The 19,988-nt window shown below is 51.7% G+C and overlaps 1 protein-coding gene across 1 annotated transcript; it reads right to left on the bottom strand.

Moving 5' to 3' along the window:
• Window positions 1-12,715: 12,715 nt before the first annotated feature.
• Window positions 12,716-18,258, bottom strand: LOC141974518 (interferon alpha-inducible protein 27-like protein 2A). The gene is made up of 5 exons (XM_074934289.1): window positions 18,230-18,258; window positions 15,349-15,391; window positions 14,574-14,612; window positions 13,657-13,818; window positions 12,716-13,059 (listed from the first exon to the last, which is right to left on the bottom strand). Exons 2-5 carry the CDS (start codon window positions 15,353-15,355, stop codon window positions 12,986-12,988), a joined length of 282 nt encoding a protein of 93 aa, XP_074790390.1. The 5' UTR covers window positions 15,356-15,391; window positions 18,230-18,258; the 3' UTR covers window positions 12,716-12,985.
• Window positions 18,259-19,988: the final 1,730 nt, after the last annotated feature.

Genomic DNA, 19,988 nt, shown 5'->3' with positions numbered 1-19,988 from the left:
GTCAGCCATTTTTAGGAACAGTAACAAAGGGAGAACTTTATATTCTGCAGCCTGTAAAACTTTGCTGCTTGGTAAAGGTGACCTTTGCCAATATGAAGGTCAAGCCAGCAGGCGTGCTGGAGAGACCCTACTGCTAGCCTGACACGCTGGACCTGCTGCTTGCATAGCCCAGGGAAGCTGCCTGGGCTTGTGTGAACAGGGTGAGGTAAGATTGTCCTGCTTGGAGGTTCTTTACGTCAGGTGTCATGTGAATATGCTTAACTGTGCAACAAGGCTCAGACGGGGACCCATGTGCTCTCTACTGTTGGGGTGAAAGCCAACAGGGTAATAAAGATGAGGTGTATCCCACACAGAGGCAGGGGGTTGCAGCCTGGGGTTGCTGGAGAGGAACCTGGGGTCCTTTTAGCCCCCCAGAGCTGTGGAGTCTGGAAGTAAGCTTGTTTTTTCTCTGCATCAGAGTATCATGCTACCATTGATCAGCACACTGACCAATGAGAAGTTGTCTTCTACAGGCTTCATCTAGAAGTTTAGCATTGAAATCTGGTCCCGTACCAGTTTGCTGCTGTAACGGAGTTGGTCTGCAAGGTTGTTCTTTGATTTTGGAGGGTCGCTTGAGAGCTGAGTGTGCCAATACTGCTTTGTTAACATCATAAGGCTGGTTGAAAGGCTGTCTTTTTAAGAATTAAAAAGGGTGGGGGGAGATTTGGTATGGGGGCAGATGAATGAGTGAGCAAAGTACCTTCCACTGAAAGTGTGGGAAGGTTCCCCGAGGCTTTTTAATATATATTTTTACACCCACCCACCACTTGTTTGCAGAACAAAATCACTGCCCCTTCACTCCCTTCCATCTCAGACTTGTCTCCACGGCAAGGAGTCCGACAATAAGGGGTCGGGGTGAGAAGGGAATAAGCTGATGTGCAGGCTTGTTTATAGGGCGTGAAAGAAGGCAACACTGGCAATGAACTATAGGCCTTTCCGGCACTGCTGCAGGAGCGGGCTAAACTCAGCTGCCCTCTTGAATGCACCCACGGGCCAGTTTACCATGAGTGGCTGGGAGTGCCGTAAAGCTTTAAATCGGCAGCCACCCTAATCCAAGCACATGGTAAAGTGACAGTCCCCCTGCTCTGTCCTGCCCCTCTGGGGTCCCAGAGACTAACTCTTGTGGACATCTGTGCATCAGGAACCTCCTGATCTTGTTAGCTCATTGCTCAGAGACTGCTGATAATGACTTCTGGTCAGTGCTGACGCAGGCTGGATTCTAAATAAGCTGTTTGGGCCAGGACCTGCCTTTGCATTATGTCCGTACAGTGCCAAGCACAGTGGGGCCCTGATCTCTGTTTGGAATCATCTAAGAGCTGCCCTAATGCAAGTGACCCAAAATAACCTCAGTGCCAACTGCCCTGTGCCATCAGTCTGTCCCCTGGCTCTCTACACACCTAACTGTACAACCGGCTGCACTAAGTCAGCCTTTAACTTGGGTAGCGGCCTCTGTAGGTGTAGTGAGCAGTGAGACCTGGGGAAGCTGTGTGGTCTCTCCAGGGTACTGGGTGAGGCTTGAGGGGCTGATCTTCTTGAAGAGCAGGAGGAGACTAGGTCCTAGGCTATTCTCTCTCCGTGGAGAAGATTTTCTGGATATTGAAATTAAGGGAGAGTTAGGCTCATTCTATTGCTCCTACGTCTATCCCTGGCGCGTAGGGCGCTTTATGGAGCCATCACTGGGTAAACCCTGCTGGGTATTGTAAGGTGTAAAGAACAGAGTTTGACTTTTTGGTGGTTTTGAAACACGTAGGTAAAGCACTAGGCTGACGGCTGCTGCTTCCAAATCAGAAGAGTGGAGATTCTCCGGCAGAAACAGTGGGCTATGGGCTGAACTCATGGATTAGAGCAGATTAGGGGATTCCTGGCATCTGGCCACCAGTTAACTATTGTCCCCCTCCTGTTTTTGAATAAATTATGGTAAAGAACAGATGTTCCATTTTCACACAATCATGCAAAGCTGTATATTCAGAAAAACACACACCCCACAATTTCCCTTGTTTTAAAATAGCTCCAGTTACTTGGGGTAGCTTTGTGACTCTATGAAAGTTGGCATCAAACTTTTTAAAAGTGAATTGGTCACACACAGTGAAGTAAAGGATGAATAGCAGGTTGGGGAGGTGTCATGCTGCTGGCCCTCTTGGCTGGGTAACTTGCTTGTGTGTAAGCAAATGTGGGACACAGTGAATGACAGACCCCATGAGAGAGACACGAAAATGTATCCATGCAGGACCCTCAAAGTGCGGCGGGGATGCCTTCCTTTACAGGAAGGGCTATTGCCACCTCCAGCCATCTCATGATTCTACAGGGCAGACGCAAATAACTTTCAGTGCTAAGAGTGAGAACATACCAACTCTGCATGGAGTAATTTGACAAAAAAACCAAACAAGCGACATCCTGTAAAACGAGGGACAGTCGAGCGGTGTCTCTGAGCAACGCTGGTCTTAAAGCCTGAACAGGTGCTGGGCTCTCTGCTCTCACCACCCCCTCTCATCCTCCAGAGGGGAGCGCTGCCAGCAGAAGGAAACCCTGGATCCCTTCAGAAAGTGCCGGCATGACCTTGCTGGACTCCACTGGAATTAATCAGGGGAGTAGTTTGAGTCAGCATGTTTCCACACTTGGGGCACAAAATGCAACCAAGACTTATGCAAATATTAGCAACTGTGTGGGAGAGAGAATCTCTCACTGGCCACAAACCAGCTTTGAGCGCACGCAGGAGGCCCTGATACTTCTCCCTCAGCTCTGAAGTGAGACAGGGCAGGGTTCCCCCATCATTGCAATGCTCGGCCATTAAATAGCAGCGATTAACATATATCCATTTAAAGAACATCCTTCTCTCCAACCCTTCCCCCCCCGGCCCCCCCACCATAAGCTACTTGTCTTCCCTTTCAAGCCCTTGACAGCCTCTCCCCATCCCACCCGTCATCAGGCCTTTGCTACAGGGATGTCAGCTCTGCCTCCATTGCCCATTTGTTACATTTTCAAACAAGCCCCTTTGTATTTCCACCACCCCCCCTGACCCCCACTGCCCCTCAGGTTTGGAGTTGCTCCTCCTGAATATAAACAGCGCTACCATTGTCAACCTTGAGTTCCTCCCTTAAAACTCTCCTTTTTTGTGATGCCTATGAAAAAACCCCTTAAATTCAATCACTGGTGTGCTGAGATCACTGCTTACCATGCAGCCCAATATTATCTCCTCATATCTGTCTGTACCCACGTGTTGTCTCTTGTTGCTCTCTGGGGCAGGGACCCTCACAGTGTTCTGTTTGTACAGTGCCTAGCACAGAGGGGTTCGGTATGCAGTAATGAAAGTAACAAGGTTTTGCACCAAAACAGTAGTTCCTGCTTTCCTAAACACAGGTTATCACCAGGCACCATTGTCCATCAAAGGTCAAAGAGATGAAATGGCATGGGCCAGCTCCTCAGCTGGTGTAGATCAGACTGCTGTCATTCACTTCTGATTACACCAGCTGAGGATCTGGTTCTGGTCCCAGGCTGGTAGCTTGGTGCATGCATTGGAGAACTAGGCTCTGATACTTTACAAGTAGACAGGTGACTGATCGGTTTCCTGATGCTGCAGAACACCGATCAGTTCCCTTAGGAAGGGCAGCTGACTGGTCACTTCTCTGTATTTGGGGAGGGTGCTTACCAGAGACCCTCTCTATAGATGGAGTCTGCCTGAAGTAAAGCCCAAATATCCAGGGTGCTGTGGAGGCAGCATGTTCGATCTCTCGGCAAGAGCTAAAGGATGGGAGGCCAGGGGCTAACCTTGAGTGGACTCCCAGCAGAGCTGCTGGCTTGCTCGCTGTTTGAAATGCATCTTTAAAGTCACTGCATGGAATGCTAGTTACAGAACAGCGAGCAGCGGGAGCCACTGACCCACAGAATAACCACAGGCAACAAGGGGAAAAATGCTCTTCTTTTATACACGGAAAAAGGGGATTTTGAGTGGGGTGTTACTCTGCAAAACTGGCCTTTTGGGGTCCTAGGTAGTCAGTCGACCAGACTCAGACTAAATGTGGTCAGGCGGCAAGTTAAAGAGACGCCTTTATCTAACTTCCAGCCCTGCAACCCCCCCTTCCCCCCCCCGATCAGAGAGTGGAGCTGGGGGGGCTTTCCTTATGTGCCTTCACCTGCAAGAGGTTTTATAGGCCAAATTCCACGCACAGCGACACCTCTGCAGTCACACGCAGGCCTGGAGCCTGGTGCGCAGTTCTGCTGAGGACGCATCAGACGGAGCTGAAGCCTGCTCATGCATCTGCAGCTAGGCTGGGGATGCAGAGCTCAGCGTAAAAGCCATATAAAGCTACTTGGTCACCACAGCAAGTGCACGCGACTCTGACCTCACACCGGGAGCTAAGGTGGGGAAGGGAGCCACGTTTGGATAAAACAGCAGGTACGAGTGTGACTCACCAGCCAGCCCAGCCCCAGGGAGCTGCTCATGGGACACAGGCTCTCCTTCTGCATCCCTTGCTGAAGGCACTGGGGCCCTGGTCTGCTTCTTCTTGCGGCTTGGCCCTCTGGCTGGGTCACGCATAGTCCCACTCCTTCCACGGTAAACCAATGGTCCGACAAGCAGTCTACCAACCTCGCAATGGGCTTTGGGTCTGACTCCAGTCTCACTAGTCCTTACACATAGCATCAGGGGACTTCATCAGTCCTCCCCCCTTGTTGGGGGGTTTCTGCTCCACCTTACTTAGTGGGCAGATAGGGACCCTTGAATCAGCAGCCAAGGCCTGACTACACAGACCCCTTGCTGTCTCTGTGGAATCTCTTCCTATGTTGCTGTGTCTTGGGCCTCTCTCACAGCCTTTTCCCAGACTCTTGGTGTATCAGGGCCACTCCCTCCAAGCCTCTTCCCCAGGCTCCCTGCAGAGCTTCCTGCTGGCCAGCTGATTCTGCAGGAGGGAAGTTCTCTCTCTCTGGAAGGGTAGTCTCTGACCCAGCATGCAGCCCTGGGCAGACTCACTCCCTGCCACTTCCCTTCCCAATTGCCTTGGGCTCCCTGTTGCAGGCCTAACTACCTTCAGGGAGACCCTATCTGCCAGCAGGTCACCTCAGCTCCTGGCTCCGGCCAAGCTTCCCTGCTTGAGTGAGAGCCAAGCACCTGCTCTCCCTCATAGCCAGCCACACCTGCACCAGGTTCAGCCCTTTAATGCCTCCCTCCGGGCTTGACACGCATGGCAGGTGTAGCAGGGCAGGGTTGATTGAGCTCCTCCAGGCTCTCACTAACCCCTTCTGGCCCCGGGTGGGGTTGGTACACTCCATCACCCTCCACTGAACTGGCCTTGTTTACGAAAACCTGCAGTAACGTTCACTTTTCTGTGCACACCACCAGGGCCAGCTGCCTGAGCTGATCAAACTCAGCCTCTGTGCCAGAGGCTAATGGTCACCACGTTAGCGTAGATTAATCTCTCTCTGAGAAAGCTGGTGGAGAGTATTTTTATATGATGGTAGAACTAGTTTTTACCTTTGCATCAGATCTCCGATTCCCCATAGCAGCTCCTTAGCGTCTTTGGTATTTGCTGAGCCAATAAGCACTGGCTCAACTCAAGGTAACAGATACTAGGAGTCAGAGTAACAGCCGTGTTAGTCTGTATTCGCAAAAAGAAAAGGAGTACTTGTGGCACCTTAGAGACTAACCAATTTATTTGAGCATGAGCTTTCGTGAGCTACAGCTCACTTCATCCGATGAAGTGAGCTGTAGCTCACGAAAGCTCATGCTCAAATAAATTGGTTAGTCTCTAAGGTGCCACAAGTACTCCTTTTCTTTTTGCAGATACTAGGAGCTGTTTTACATGAGCATTAAGCTCTCAGGCAGTTCGATCTCGTCCGGCTACACGCAAAGATCGGTAGTGTCAGCATTTCAGCGAAGGGGGGTCTAAGTCAGGCAGCGGCTTCTGATTCAGCTGCAGCAAGGGAACGTGCAAGATGTAGACGACCAGAATTGATGATCAGATTACGCTTTGTTCCCACGGGGCGGCAGGTGAATAGTGCTCAGCACAGGGGCTGGAACTAAGAGCGCAGGGGGTGCTGGTGCACCCCCCGGCTTAACGTGGTTTCCGTCATATCCAGGGTTTACAGTTTGGTTCAATGGCTCTCAGCGTCCCCACGCTACACATTGTTCCAGCCCCCCAACAATCAGGATGTGAAATAGTTTTTGTGCCATTGGGCTAGCTGGAGACACCAGCACACTGGCCTGGACGCAGGGGACCATTTGTGATCTCCACTCCAGAGGGGCCTTATTGGCAGACACTAGTTCTTGTTGGAGCTTTCCCCTTCTGGGGCTTTGCACACAGCTGGACTGCACTGAGCAACAGAAAAGATCCCTACGAGACCGGAAAGAGAGGTAGCATCATGCTCCCCAGCACCCTGTCCCTGAGTTAGGAATGGACACGAGCTGGAACCCCAAATGCCCTACAGCGCCCTCTTCTGGGAAGGTGCTGGGCATGAGCAGACTCCAACTGATCGTGGCTGTGGTCACACTTTGACAACACTCAGCGAGTGTGTGTGTGTGTCACGCATGCACAAACGCCGTGGTCAGCTTCCACTCTGCCACACACTCAACAGCTGTCAGCTCTGTAACGACATTTAAATCAGCAAAAGGCTTTTATTGTTTTCTCACATTTCAGCCAGCAGGAATAACTCAGTCACCAGCCAAACCAACTGTAAAGGCTGTTTGTGGAGAAGGCAGAAGAAGCAAGCGGCAGGCTGCAGTGGCTGTTTCTGCAGGAGGAAGAGCAGTCGTAGCTTTCACTTTGGAAAGAAGTATGCAAGTGCTCCCCCAGCAGCTGCCAGGATACCTTTTGTAGCAAGAGAAAGTCCTGCAGCACCTGAGAGGAAACAAAGGAAATGTTACCCCAGTTCCTGAGCTCTCCGAGCAGGCCAGTTAACCCCTGCCTGTGGTACATCCATTTCCAGCAGAGCTCCTGCCGACACAGTCTGACTGGGGGCACAACAAAACAAATAACCCTCCTTCGTTTTTGGCATGGGTGTAATGGATTAGGTTCTTAAATCGGCCTGCCGTCACCAGGACTAGTAAGAAAAGCTGTGTGCTTTGTTCCCCTGTCTTCACAGAACACACTGGAATCTGCATTCCTCTAGCTCGGGTCATTTATGTCTAATGCAGACTAGTGAGTGAGCCCAGTCCACAGCTAGAGTGGAGTTAATCACGTCTGGCTTCCTTTTGCCATCGCCTTTAAGGGCCTTCTGTGGATTTATATGAGTAACAGCAGCTACTTTCTAATCTCTTCCCCTTCCCCTCACTCCCTTCTCCTGGGCACTTAGAAAACCAAAACACTTTCTTTCAAGCATCTGCTTGTTTGTGCTCCTCTGCAGTGGAGTGGCAGCCGAGTGTAATTGCACATACACCCGGTTCGGTGTTGGGACAAGGCTAGCGTCCCTGGCTTAATTTCTCCTGGCTGGCTAGAGCTGTGAGATTGAGGAAGCACCCCCATGGCAATGTGGAATTCCACCTCTTGCCTGACAGCATTTGCAGCTACAGGTCCTGCATCTGACGGTTTGCCCTTTGTAAGAAGATCGTGAACAGGATCCTAGGTGAGTGCAGGATAAGGCCAGTGCTAGTTAGGCAGTGAGCCCAGGTCCCCCCTAGTGAGACCACTGATAACAGGATAGCATGGAGGACCATACGAACAGGGAGGAGCAGAGCTCATTTGCCAAGACAGTGGAGGGACAGTTCTTTACATGCAAGAGAAGTGAGAGCAAATGTGGAAATACTAAGATCATCTTTCACTGCAGAATTGTTTGCCAGATCAGACACTGATGCATATGAATGAAGCTCAGCTCCTAATGCCTGCTAGACTTACCTATGGATTGCAGGGTTGCCACAGCACTTCCAGCGGCTACCCCTCCTCCATTGGCTACGGCCGCTGCTGACATCATCTTGGCAGCAGGTGTCCCAACTGCAATGCCTGCTCCAGTAAAGCCTGCTGCCCCGAGCACTGCTGGGACAACAACGGTGGCAACTCCTGCATGACAAAAAGTGCTGCAAAATGGGATCCCAGAGCACTGCGTCTCCAGCTTCGGTCCCCAGAGCCACCCCCAGACCGGCTCCCTCGCTGCTTCAATTGCTCATGCTCTGAACCACCACCCACGGCTCCATTTTTGCAGTGGCAAAATTCAGTACAGGGCTTGTACATTTTCAAGCCCCCGCCCTGACTCCACCCCTTCCACGAGACCCTGCCCCACCCCCTCCCACCCCTGCCCACCCCCATTCCAACCCGTTCCCCAAAGTCCCCACCCCAACTCTGCCCCCTCCCTGCCCCTATTCCGACTCCCTCTCCAAATCCCCGCCCCTGCCCCGGCTCTTCCCTGCCTCCTCCCCTGAGTGCGCCACGTGTCCCTCCCCTCCCGGAGAGGCCAAACAGCTGTTTGGCGGCAGCCGGGCAGGCAGCACTGGGAGATAGGTGGAGGAGCAGGGACATGGTGCTCTCAGGGGAGGAGGAGGTGGGGTAGGGGGAAGGGAGCTTGGCTGCCGGTGGGTGCCGAGCACCCACTAATTTTTCCCCATGGGTGCCGCAGCCCTGGCGCACCCACGGAGTCGGCGCCTATGTCTCCAGCCCCTCTCCCTGCTCTCCTGTGAGCGCCTGCAGCTTCGCATGGCTTGGGGCAGGCATCAGACAGCCAAGTGCCGCAGCATTCTGCTCCACACGGGTCATAAGGGCCAACACGTTCTCAGTAGGCGAGACCCCTGTGCTTCAGGAGAGCAGATGAGTCAAGTAAACCCAAGGCGCAATAAATCTCAGTTACAATCTCAAGTGTTTTGCAATATTGACCCACTGTCCTGAGCTTGCAACTTACCTAATCCAACAGTTGCTCCAACAGCAATGCGGAAAAATCCTAGGAAAGGAGATGTTTATACTAGTGAGCCATCAAAGACTTCAGCGGATGATCAGCAGGTAAGAATAGAAATGGGGAGAGGCCTGTGCCGCTGGTTAGCGTGAGTGACCTGGATTTTGTTTGAACGTTCCCTGTCTCTAAACATGCTGGATTCCATTTTGCCGTCATCTTTGGGCATTTCTACTCGATGATGAGCTATGTACTCAGGGCTCCACTCTCTGAAAGGCTCACTCATTCTCTTGATTCAAGAGCAATGACAAGCCCCAGGGCTCCTGGTAGGGTGACCAGACAGCGAGTGTGAAAAATCGGGCCGGGGGTGGGGGGTAATAGGTGCCTATATAAGACAAAGCCCCCAAAATCTGGACTGTCCCTATAAAATCAGGACCTCTGGTCACCCTAGCTCCTGGTGAGGCCAGCAATGCTGGGAAGATGGCTTCTGGGATCCTCGGGGCCGGGTAGGCGCAGCAGTGAAAAGGGAAATAAAGGGATATTTTAAAAGGGATGCTCCAAAAGGGATATTTTAAAAGGATCAAATAAAAGAGAACCAAGGGACCAGTGAGATCAGTGGAATGACTCCCGATTTACACTGCTGTACCTCACCAGAATCTGGCCCCCTCCCAGTCTTTCCAAGCTAATGCTTGTCACAGTAAGCCTTTCTCTGCTTTAGTTCAATGGCAAATAGATCCTCACGCAAGCCGCGCTGTATGAACAGACCACTGGGCTGCATTAGAAGAGCAAGTTTCCCGGGCCTGCCCATGTACATAGGAATTGCCAAACTGGATCAGACCCGAGGTCCATCTCCATCCAGTTTCCGGTCTCGTGCAGGGGCCAGAGCCAGATGCAAGAACCCCTGTTCTGGGCTTGCGGGGTTACTGGCTGCCTGCACGATACCCTGATGCATTCGTGGTGCCTGTGACGGAGACCGTTCCTGGTCAAAGCTCAGTTTGTGAAAGAGAAGGACCTTACCAACCATGACTCAGACTCTGACCCACACGCCCTGATGACTGGGATAGCAGCTCCGCTTCGTCAGCCCTGAGCAAAAAGCCAAAAGTACACTTAGACCAGGTCTGAGACTCCACCCACGCCCCATGCCTCGGGCAGGTGCCAGAGGCCTGGGGTTACGTTGGCAACAGCATAGGGTAACTCCCTCCTAGCAACGCCCAGTGCAGCTCTGGGGAGGTGTCCCAGAGCCACTAACACAAGAGAGCCTCAGCACAGGCCTCTTCCTTTGCGGAGCCTGCGCTAATAGCTGGGGTAACCCATCCTCCTCCTGCATAGCTGAGCCCCACATGGAGGGTGTGGGACCTTGTCACGGACAAGTGAACTCCTAGCTGCAAGGAGTCATGCCCAGTGCACGTGTGGGGAGCACAGCTCTGTTGGGGAGCTGCACACGTATCAAGAAATTCTAGGGTAACAACCACGGCCCAGCCCCTCTTCTGCTCTTCCCTTCCCCTGCCTGGACTGCCACCACCTCAGCATAGGGTTGTCTTTGTCCCTGTCTCCTTCCCTTGGCGTGTGCAAATTCCTCCCTTTCTATAGCAGCTGCAGTGTAAGCTGGGATGTGGCTTCTAAAAACCATGTAATGAGCCAGCTGGGGTAAAAGCCCGGCTGGTCCCTCGGTGGGTGAAGCCAGACAATTGCTGTGCTCTCGAATGGACTCACATGAAAATGATAAAAGACAAAATGTGCTCTCACCCGGGGGGCGAACGCTTCTCACCAAAGGCTCACTCTGTTGTGAGCTCTCACGCTCAGGCCTTGTCCTCAAAGGAAACCGGCACCCTCAAAAGACAATCCTGGGAGCTTACATTCATAATTTTGCTAGCCCCTAAAAATCTTGGGCTTCGTAAAGACGCTGGGTTTCGGGCGTATGACAACAATCGGTAACCCACTCACCCCTTTGTCCTACGGCCACAGGGGCATTAAAGGGGCCACATCACCTGGACTGGTCCCGTAGCCTAGGTGTCAACTCCATATTCTAAACAATCTGTGCCACCTTGCATTTAGCTGTGACACCCGGAGTCCCTGTCCCAGACCTGACGAAGAGCCTTGAAAGCTCATCTCTCACGCCAACAGGAGTTGGTCCAGGAAGAGCTATTACCTCACCCACCTGGTCTCCCCTAAAAGCTGGTAGAAGACGGAGATTCAGACGCTTTGAAGAAGCATTTGCCCCCCTCTCGGCTGTGGCTACACAAGCTCTAACAGGACCATGTTCCCAGGGCTTCTCTACGCTGATTGGCCCAAACAGAAGGCCTGCTTACAGCTTTGTGCGCAGACAACACAGGAAACGAAACTGATTTCTTAGGTTTCTATTTTCCAGCCCAAGTTGGACTTTATTCACCCTGAAAGAATTTTTCTTCCAAAGCCCAAATCAGGAATGCTGGGTGCTTAAAGTAGGATTTCATGTAAAGGCATCCTTCACTTCCCCGGCAGTTCGTCTTTCAGGAATTGTGTATAAATGACATAACACAGTTTGGTGATTTTTGCCAAGACCCACTGACCCATCCACCCCTTGTAACCCTGAAACAAACAAGCAAAATTAAGCCCCACCCCCACCCCCACAATGCTTTATGTAATTTATAGGCATCCCCTCACTTCTCTTTGAATCATCACCCACTGCACGCAGATTCCCTAGCCCTGGACAGAGTTAGAAGTGGTAGGTCAGGGCTATTAGAATGAAGGGTCTCTTACCCTCAGAGCAGCAACTTACCTCCAGTACCCGGTGAGCAGAATGAATTGATTGCTGTGCAATGCAGCTGTATCAGGAGCCCAGTTTCCAGGCGTCTGCTACTGCATGGGTATGTGTGTCGAGAGGACGAAGCATCCTGCACCAATAACAGGGATGGCAAGATCCCACGCCCTGCTCCCCTTTAACCTCCCTGCCGCCGGACACCCGGACGCTGGAGGATTTGCATGTCAACATTTGTAGGGCACAAATAGAGAAAACCACTTGCAGTGCCTCCCCTTGTGATCCAGACCCAAATGGTACAGTCCTTCTATGCCAAGACAGTAAACCCCATCCTTGCCACATGCTAGCCGGGCAGGGCACCACCTCCCCGTCTCCTTGCCCAAGAAACGTTCTGTAGATACAAGTTGCAAAACAACTGCCCCCCTGGGGTTCCACCCTCTTCTGGGAGGCTGTAGAGTGGATAGAGGGGACCTCTGTGGTTTAAAATCCTGCTTGGTTGGGTTTTTTTTGCTTGTTACATTAGCCGAGAAGATTCAGTGGTCAAGGCGAACTAGTGAAATGGTGACATCACAAGAGGCTGAAAGGTGAATAATTGGGGTGGGGGCGGAGGGATTTTTAGTGACATGGCCCAAAACTCTGTTTTCTGTTTGATTTTAATACCCACATAACTCTAATGCCTGGACTAGACAGAGAATGGCTTCATCCTGGTTTGAGACTGTCACCGTAATGGGGGATTGGAGGACCAGCTGCATCAATCCACTCCACGAGGCCGTAGTAGCAGGGGTGCTCTTCTTAGAGCTTTCCCATCTCACCGTATTGCGTGTCTTGGGGCTGAGTCATCAAGAAACAATAAGGAACAATACTCTACTGAGTAACCCGCCACTGAGCTAGGAATGGCTAGCCATAGCCACATTGAGTGGCCACAAGATTAAACCCCAGGTTTATTGCAAAGCCGGCTCTGGATAGATCTATCTCTGGCAGAGGTCTAGAGCTTCTAGCTCTTTTTTCCACTTTGACAACACTTTGCTTTGGTCCTGGCAATCCAGTGGCGTGAAGGTGTGTGTGCACATGCGGTGAGCTATTTTTCCACTGACACACAATCAACAATTTTCAACCATAACAACTCAGGGCGTTTAAATTTGCAAAAGTTTATTGATTTCTCACATTTCAGCCAACAGCATTAATTCTGCCATAATCCCCACAGAACTTGACGTCTGTTGTGGAGAAGGTAGAACAAGCGACAGATGTGCGGGAGCTGTTTCTACAGGCCACTTGTTTTTGCATTCAACTACAGAGCCATTTCTCTAACTTGCTACTCGATGCATAAGCCTGATGGTGCCATTGAGAAACTGCCAGCGGACGCGTCAGTGCGTCTTCCAGAGCATAAAGGAGCCGTTGGAGCTTTCAGAATAAGGCACTGACTGCTGCCCCGACACCTACTATTGCCGCTTTGGCAGCTACAGGGAGGCCTGCAGCACCTGAGAGGAAACAGAGAATCAGCTAGTCAGTATCACGACCTTATACCAGCAGGCCAGTTATCCCCTTCCCACGTCCAGGCACTACAGAAGTCATGACTCTTTGTGCTTTCTGTTGCTTGGCAGAGTCCCTTTTACCAGGAGCCAAGAGGCCGGTTCTGTACTTTGCTGACCAGCCTTGTTGGTGCAGCCTTGAACAGGAGTGGGATTTTCAAACACTCAGGGCACTGACACTGTTCCCCTTAAAGTCAATGGGGCGCATCCCCAGCGAGAACAGAGTGAGGTGAGTGAACCCTGAGCACCTCTGAAGATCCCATCTGTTCCTCTACAGCAATGGAAGCGAGCAATGGTACCGAGTGAGCACCTAGTGAACAGAGAAGCTAGAGCATGTTGCATCTAAGTGCTTAGCAGTTTATTAGCAGGATCTGTGGAGAGCAGGTTTGGCCAGTCAGGGGAGAGACACATTCCTCATTACATGCAAGAGAAGTCAGAACCACCGCAGAAATGCCAGACTCTCTCCATGCAGAGTTGTTCATAGGGCAGGAGTGCACTACCAGACACACGTGCATTTCAGTGACAGGTTAGCTCCCCATTACTTACCAATGGATTGCAGGGTTGCCACAGCACTCCCAGCGGCTACCCCTCCTCCATTGGCTACGGCCGCTGCGGACATCATCTTGGCAGCAATGGACCCAGCTGCAATGCCTGCTCCAGTAAAGCCGACTGCCCCGACTACTACTGGGATTCCAACGAATGCCACGCCTACGTTCATGACACAGTGATGTTAAGCAAAGTCCAGGCTCCTACAGCAATTGCTTCTGCAGCAGAGCCAACCCTCCATGGACCTGCACCCATCCACCCGCCCAGCTGCTCTCCTGGGTGGTCCAATGGATCGTGTGGTTAGCAACCAGGGAGGGCAACAGGGTCAGAGTGATATGAGAACCGCTCCCTGAACTGAACTTTCGCTAATCTGCAAAGCAAGCCCTAGCAGGGTGCACAAGTGGAGCTCAGAAGCAGCATCTTGCCTTTCTATCTCTGCTCAGCAGAGTGCATTGATGCTACAGGCCTTGCCGTACCCCTCTGGGGCCGGTCGCCCCTAGAAGGACAGCACCAGGGCAATGGCTGGGGATGGAGCTCTCACCAAGGGCACGTACTGTATAAGGAAGGCCTAGGCCCAGTATAGCCCAGTGGGTACAGGCTCTCCATTTTCACACCAGCAAAATGAACGGTGGGCTTGCAGGGTTTCAAAGGGATTGTCTCCAGCCCCTGTCCCTGCTCCCATGGCGACCCTGCGGTCTCATGTGGGCTGGGGAAGAAGTCAAGCCGACGGGCAGAGTTCTTGCTCCCCACCGGTCAATAACATCGGATGCCTGACTCTCCTGAGGTTCATTCGCACTAGGAGGGATCCCTGCACTGCTGGGGCAGCTGGTGAGCCAGGAGAGTCCCTGGCCGAATAAGTCTTTGATAAGCACAGATGTCAAGTGTCAACCAGTCAGTGCCATGGGTTAGCCCCTTACCTGCTCCAATTCCTCCTCCAACCAAAGTAACAAGACTGTCTAGGGAATGAGAATCTGATGTTAGTGACCCAGCAAAGACATTCACATGCTATAAACATGTAATCATGCAAAGCTGGGGAGGTCGGTGCCATTAGTGAGCACAAGGATATTTTTTTTATTCGAACCTCTGTATCTAAAGCAGCTGGAGGGCCTGTTTCTAATGTGAAGTGTTTGATAAGGAGAGTGATGCCTCTGCGGAATTACCTGATGGGTTCCCTGTCTCTGTAAAGCAGCATCTCACTGGCCAGGAGGCTGCAGCCAAGGCCGGGGAAGCCATGAAGAGCCTCAGCCCAATGTAACCGAGGCTAGGCATAGCAGAGCAAGAGGGAAGGGATTTGGGGATGCTCCAGTCTGTTGCAAAAGGAACATTTAAAAAAGAAGAACTGAAGTGGCTCTGAAGTCTCCACCCCATCCTGGTCCCACCCTGGCCGCCCATGGGACCAGGGCCACTCGGGAGGCTGTTTGCCCTATGGTGGTGATGAGCCTCAGTACGGCCAGGGCCAGGTAGAAGGAACCCAGCCAGTGGGGCTAGTTCTGAATTGTTCTCTTCACTACCACGGGCAGACACTTCCTCACGCACGCGCCACTGCAGGAAGGGAGCACTGGGGCTGCACTGGAAGTGTCCAGGGCCTCCCCCTGTTCTGGGTTTTGAGGGGTGGCTGGCTGCTAGCACAGCGTGGTGACTTCGTCGGGGGGCAATTCTTGTTCAAGGCACAGGTAAATAAAAGGCTCTTACGAAGCATGTTTGCTGCGTGTGGCTCTGAGTCTGTCACCTGGCCCTGCACAGAAAGTGGGAAGTACAGTTAGTCCGGTTCTGAGCATCCTCCCAAATACATCCCCTGGGGGCCAATGCCACGGGTGTGGGGCTACACCACTGGCCGCACAAGCCAGCACACGTGTAATTTCTGGTGTTTGTACATGCTCCAGTGTCACTAACTAGCCCTCAGCTCCTTACCCACATGCAGCCTGAGCTAGTGTCCAGGGGTAACCCATTCTCACAGCTGAGCTGCAAGATGTCTCGCCAAAGCTCATCGCCCTCCTAGCCAGCCCCACCGCTCGGCTCTCGTTAGTGCTTAGCACCCCTCCGATTGCACGTGCGGGATGCATGGCTCTGTGCTAGCACACATCCAGCCTCGCTCTCTGCCCAGACTGTCCCCACCCATGCAGGACCTCCCTGCGCCATGCTAAGGGGGTTGTCTCTCACCCCTTTCATTCTTGGGCAGATTGTAATTTAAATTCTTGCTGAACATTTCCCCTCCGGCTGGGGGTGCAGGCTCTGGGGCTGGGGATGAGGAGTTTGGGGTGTAGGAGGGTGCTCTGGGCTGGGACCGAGGAGTTTGGAGGGCGGGAGGGGGATCAGGGCAGGGGGTTGGGGTGTGGGAAGGGGTGCAGCTTCCATTTGGGGGTGTGGGCTCTGAGGTGGGGCTGGAGATGAGGAATTTGGGGTGTAGGAGGGTGCTCTGGGCTGGGACCGAGGGGTTTGGAAGGCGGGAGGGGGATCGGGACAGGGGGTTGGGCTGTGGAAAGGGGTGCAGGCTCTGGGGATGAAAGGTTTGGAGTGCAGGAGGGTGCTTTGGGCTGGGATTGAGGGGTTCGGAGGGTGGGAGGGGAATCAGGGCTGGGGTAGGGGGTTGGAGTGTGGGGAGAGGCTCAGGGGTGCAGGCTCTGGGTGGCACTTACCTCAAGAAGTTCCCGGAAGCAGCAGCATGTCCCTTCTCCAGCTCCTATGCAGAGACATGGCCAGGTGGCTCTGCACGCTGCCCCATCCACAGGCACTGCCCCTGCAGTGCTGGAGGGGAGCCATTGGAGCGCATAGGAGCCAGAGGGGGGCCATGCTGCGGCTTCTGGGAGCCGCATGGAGCAGCCCCGACTCTGCTCCCCAACTGGAATGCTGGAGCAGAGCAAGCCCAGACCCCGCTCCCCAGGGGGAGCTCGAGGGCCGGCTTAAAACGGCTGACGGATTTGGCCCGCGGGCCATAGGTTGCCCACCCGTGCCCTAACTGCCCTGCAATTTTACTGTACTAGCCTCCTCCATCCCTGCTCTCCTTCTGCTATACATTAGTGAGAGCCTCAAAGGAAACAGCTTTCAGAGCCACCTGCCTTGAACCCTTCCAGAATATTTTTTAAAACAGTGTTGTTCACTGTCCCCACCCGGTTCCAGAAGATTGTCTGAGACCGACTCAAACGCATCCACTAAGAATCTCAAAGCTCTCTGCAGAAAAGTTAGACTCGGGGGGCTCTTCAAGGGGTACTCACTTGAAATTTGGCCCACAATCAAAGACAACCCTTCCCTTCTCCCTGCCCCTCCTCCAAAAAAACAACCACCCAACCCAAACCTCACAATTCAAGAGCATTAGAGAAGTTTGCATAATCACTGATGACAAGCAGGTGAAAGAGGATCCCTAGGTTTCAATTTCCCAGCCCAAGCTGTGAGAAACGAAAAAACGAGAAACGAAAGTAAAAGCAAACTCGGACTTAAAAAATACAGTCGAACCTCAGAGTTCCGAACTGCCGGGAATGGAGGTTGTGCCTAAAGCTGAAATGTTCGTAACGCTGAACTAAATGTTATGGCTGGTCTTTCAAAAGTTTACAACTGAACATTGACTTAATACAGCTTTGAAACTTCACAATGCAGAAGAGAATTGCTGCTTTTAACCATCTCAATTTAAATGAAACAAGCACAGAAAGAGTTTCCTGAGCTTGTCAAATCTTTTTCTTTTAAACTTTCCCTTTTTTTTTTTAGTAATTTACATGTAACATGGCACTGTGCTGTACTTGCTTTCGTTTGTCTCTGCTGCGGCCTGATTCTGGTTCCAAATGAGGTGTGTGGCTGACTGGTCAGCTCCTAACTCGGAGGTTCTACTGTACTAGGTTTCTTAATTAGAAGTGCAGCTACGCACGGGAAAGAAATCAGATTAAAAAGGCTCTTGCTAATGGGGAAGTTACTTGGTTGGAAGCCGTCTTTCCACATCTGTTGTAAATATTGTCTGCTCCAGGGAGAGCCTCACAGAGATAAGGTTGGCAGAATTACATTTTTTAAAATAAATTAACAGATACTGTTGTCTTTAAAAATGTGTCTATTTAAATGGTCACAGTTGGGGTGTGGGGTTTAAGCATTTTTATAGATTTAAATTTTCACCGTTGCAGGAAATTATTGGGGATGGGCAGGCAACAGGGTAAGGGTGTGTGTGAATAATTATTTAATGGCAGAAGACCTTGTTATTCAAAAAGTTAAAGCCTTATAACCTTTACGATGAATTGTCAACATCACATATCCAAATATCCAAAGTAAATAAATATCCTTCATTCAAACTCTAAGTTCTCCAGCAGCATTTGTCTTACTTTGCCTATCCATAAACTTCAATTATTGGAAATATTCTTTTGTGGATGTGTGTGTATGCAGCAATCCACGTTTACCAATAAAAATCTAACTCTTGCAACTCTAATCAGAAGGTACCTGAAGCCCAGGCAAAGTTAAAAATGTTACTTATGTTATGGGGGTGGGGGAGAGGGGGAGAGTAAAATTTATGGTGCTGCAGGTTCCTGTCATTTTCAATGTGTTTGTTTTTAGCACCATTGCAGGGTAAAATTCTCTTATCAACAGAGCAGCAACTTACCTTCAGCCTTGGGGCAGAAGAATGGTCCACCCTCTGAGGGATGTCTCTATATATAGAGGGCGCTGGACCCAGCTATATACAGTAAACCAGCTTTCGCGTGGGTGTGTCTAGACCACAGGACACGCAGCCCACCCCAAAGGCAGGGAAAATGCCAGGATCCGCTCGCTCCCTTTTAAACACAGGATTAGGGAGGATTCGCTTGTGAGCAGTCAAAGTGTGCTCAACCCCCCTCCCTGCCCCCAACCCTAGCTCCTGCGATTCAGAGCCAGATGGCACCTGCTTTTAGGTACGCCGATCATTTCCTCCCCCTCCCCCCGCTTTCCTTACACTTCAGCCCTGGAGGGAGAGTCTAACGCAGTGGCTCTCAAACTTTTTTTACTGGTGACCCCTTTCACATAGCAAGCCTCTGAGTGCAAACCCCTTATGAATTAAAAACACTTGTTTATATATTTAACACCATTATAAATGCTGGAGCCAAAGTGGAGTTTGGGGTGGAGGCTGACAGCTCGTGACCTCCCATGCAATAACCTCGCAATCCCCTGAGAGGTCCAGACCCCCAGTTTGAGAACCCCTGGTCTAATGCTTGTCCAGCCCGTGTGCAGCGTGGTGGCTTGTTTTGGTAGGGAGGGGGGTTTGGGGTTTTTTGAAATATGAACACACCTACGGACTAGGGCTGGCCAGAAAACAACATTTCCACTTCATAACTAGCATAAGACCCTTCCTGAGCATGTGTGTGTTCCCGAACAACCCTGGGGTCAGGGCGCTCACCTGTTTGTCTGCTCGGAATGAGGCACGGCAGGACCTGGAAGCCAGGACTCCCACAGCCCACGGGAGGTGTCAAACCAGCGGGCTATCGGCAATCCCAAGAGCGTTCTCTTTGGCAGAGCAGAAGTTCCCCCCTGAACTGAGTAACCTGCCCAGCAGAAGGTTTGTTTTTGACCAACTGGCATTTTTCAATTGGAAAACATTTTGTTGAAAGTTTCTGGTCCTGCTCTACTGCTCATGGGTCTGCCTGCCTGACAAACGTTATCCAAAGGAGGCCCAGAGCAAACGCCATTCCGGTTCTGCCTCTTTATTTATTTTTGCTGCTTCCTGGTGGATAACCAAGGGCCTGAAACCCTTTTCAAAAGATTATTCTATGTTGGTGTGACTCCTCCCCGGCCTCACGGGGAGAGGTTTGGTGAGATTTCCTTCGTTGGTTTGCAAGTTGACTGGAGATCCTCAAGAGAAACGTAGCAGAATTAAAACAGAAACTTTCCCGAGTTTCCCTGAATAATTTTGTTTCCCCCCCTCCCTTCCCCTGACAGGAAAAGGGGCTCTTTGTAAAAAGGCAGGTTAGTGGCTTGGCAGCTCTGGATTGGAAGCTGTCCTCGCATAGCAGACCCTCTGCCCACGGGGCTGGGCTGGAGGGAGAGGGAAGCTCAGTCTGAGGTCCAGTCAGCCCTTTGTTTCTCTGCTGCAACTACCCCCAAAGGGTAGGGATAGGAGCAAGTTAAATGAGGTTGCGGGATGCAGGGAATTGTCCACTGGGATCTACACTGAAACCAAAACTCACTGTATATTGGGCACTAAAGCCAGCCAAAGGCAAGGCACTAGCATTGAGAGGCTGAGCCAGGCACTTCTTCCTCGGGAGTTACAGCACAGACAGCTGCTTTACTGCGCAGCAACATGCCAGTGTAGACAGGCCCCACCAGCGTAACAGCATTCGCTCCTCACCGGCTTTGGATTGGATGCCTTGGGCTTCCTCACCAGCAGCTGC

Source organism: Natator depressus, chromosome 19 (assembly GCF_965152275.1).
Source record: "Natator depressus isolate rNatDep1 chromosome 19, rNatDep2.hap1, whole genome shotgun sequence".
Classification (NCBI taxonomy): domain Eukaryota; kingdom Metazoa; phylum Chordata; order Testudines; family Cheloniidae; genus Natator; species Natator depressus.
This window is presented reverse-complemented; position numbering and strand designations above follow the sequence as displayed.

What these genes read in the sequence shown, in the direction of transcription:
- LOC141974518 (XM_074934289.1), bottom strand. An exon ending in TGGAGGAGGAATTGGAGCAG is followed by an intron (nt 13,819 to 14,573) that starts GTAAGGGGCTAA and finishes TCATGAACGTAG; the next exon opens with GCGTGGCATTCGTTGGAATC. An exon ending in GGCAACCCTGCAATCCATTG is followed by an intron (nt 13,060 to 13,656) that starts GTAAGTAATGGG and finishes GTTTCCTCTCAG; the next exon opens with GTGCTGCAGGCCTCCCTGTA.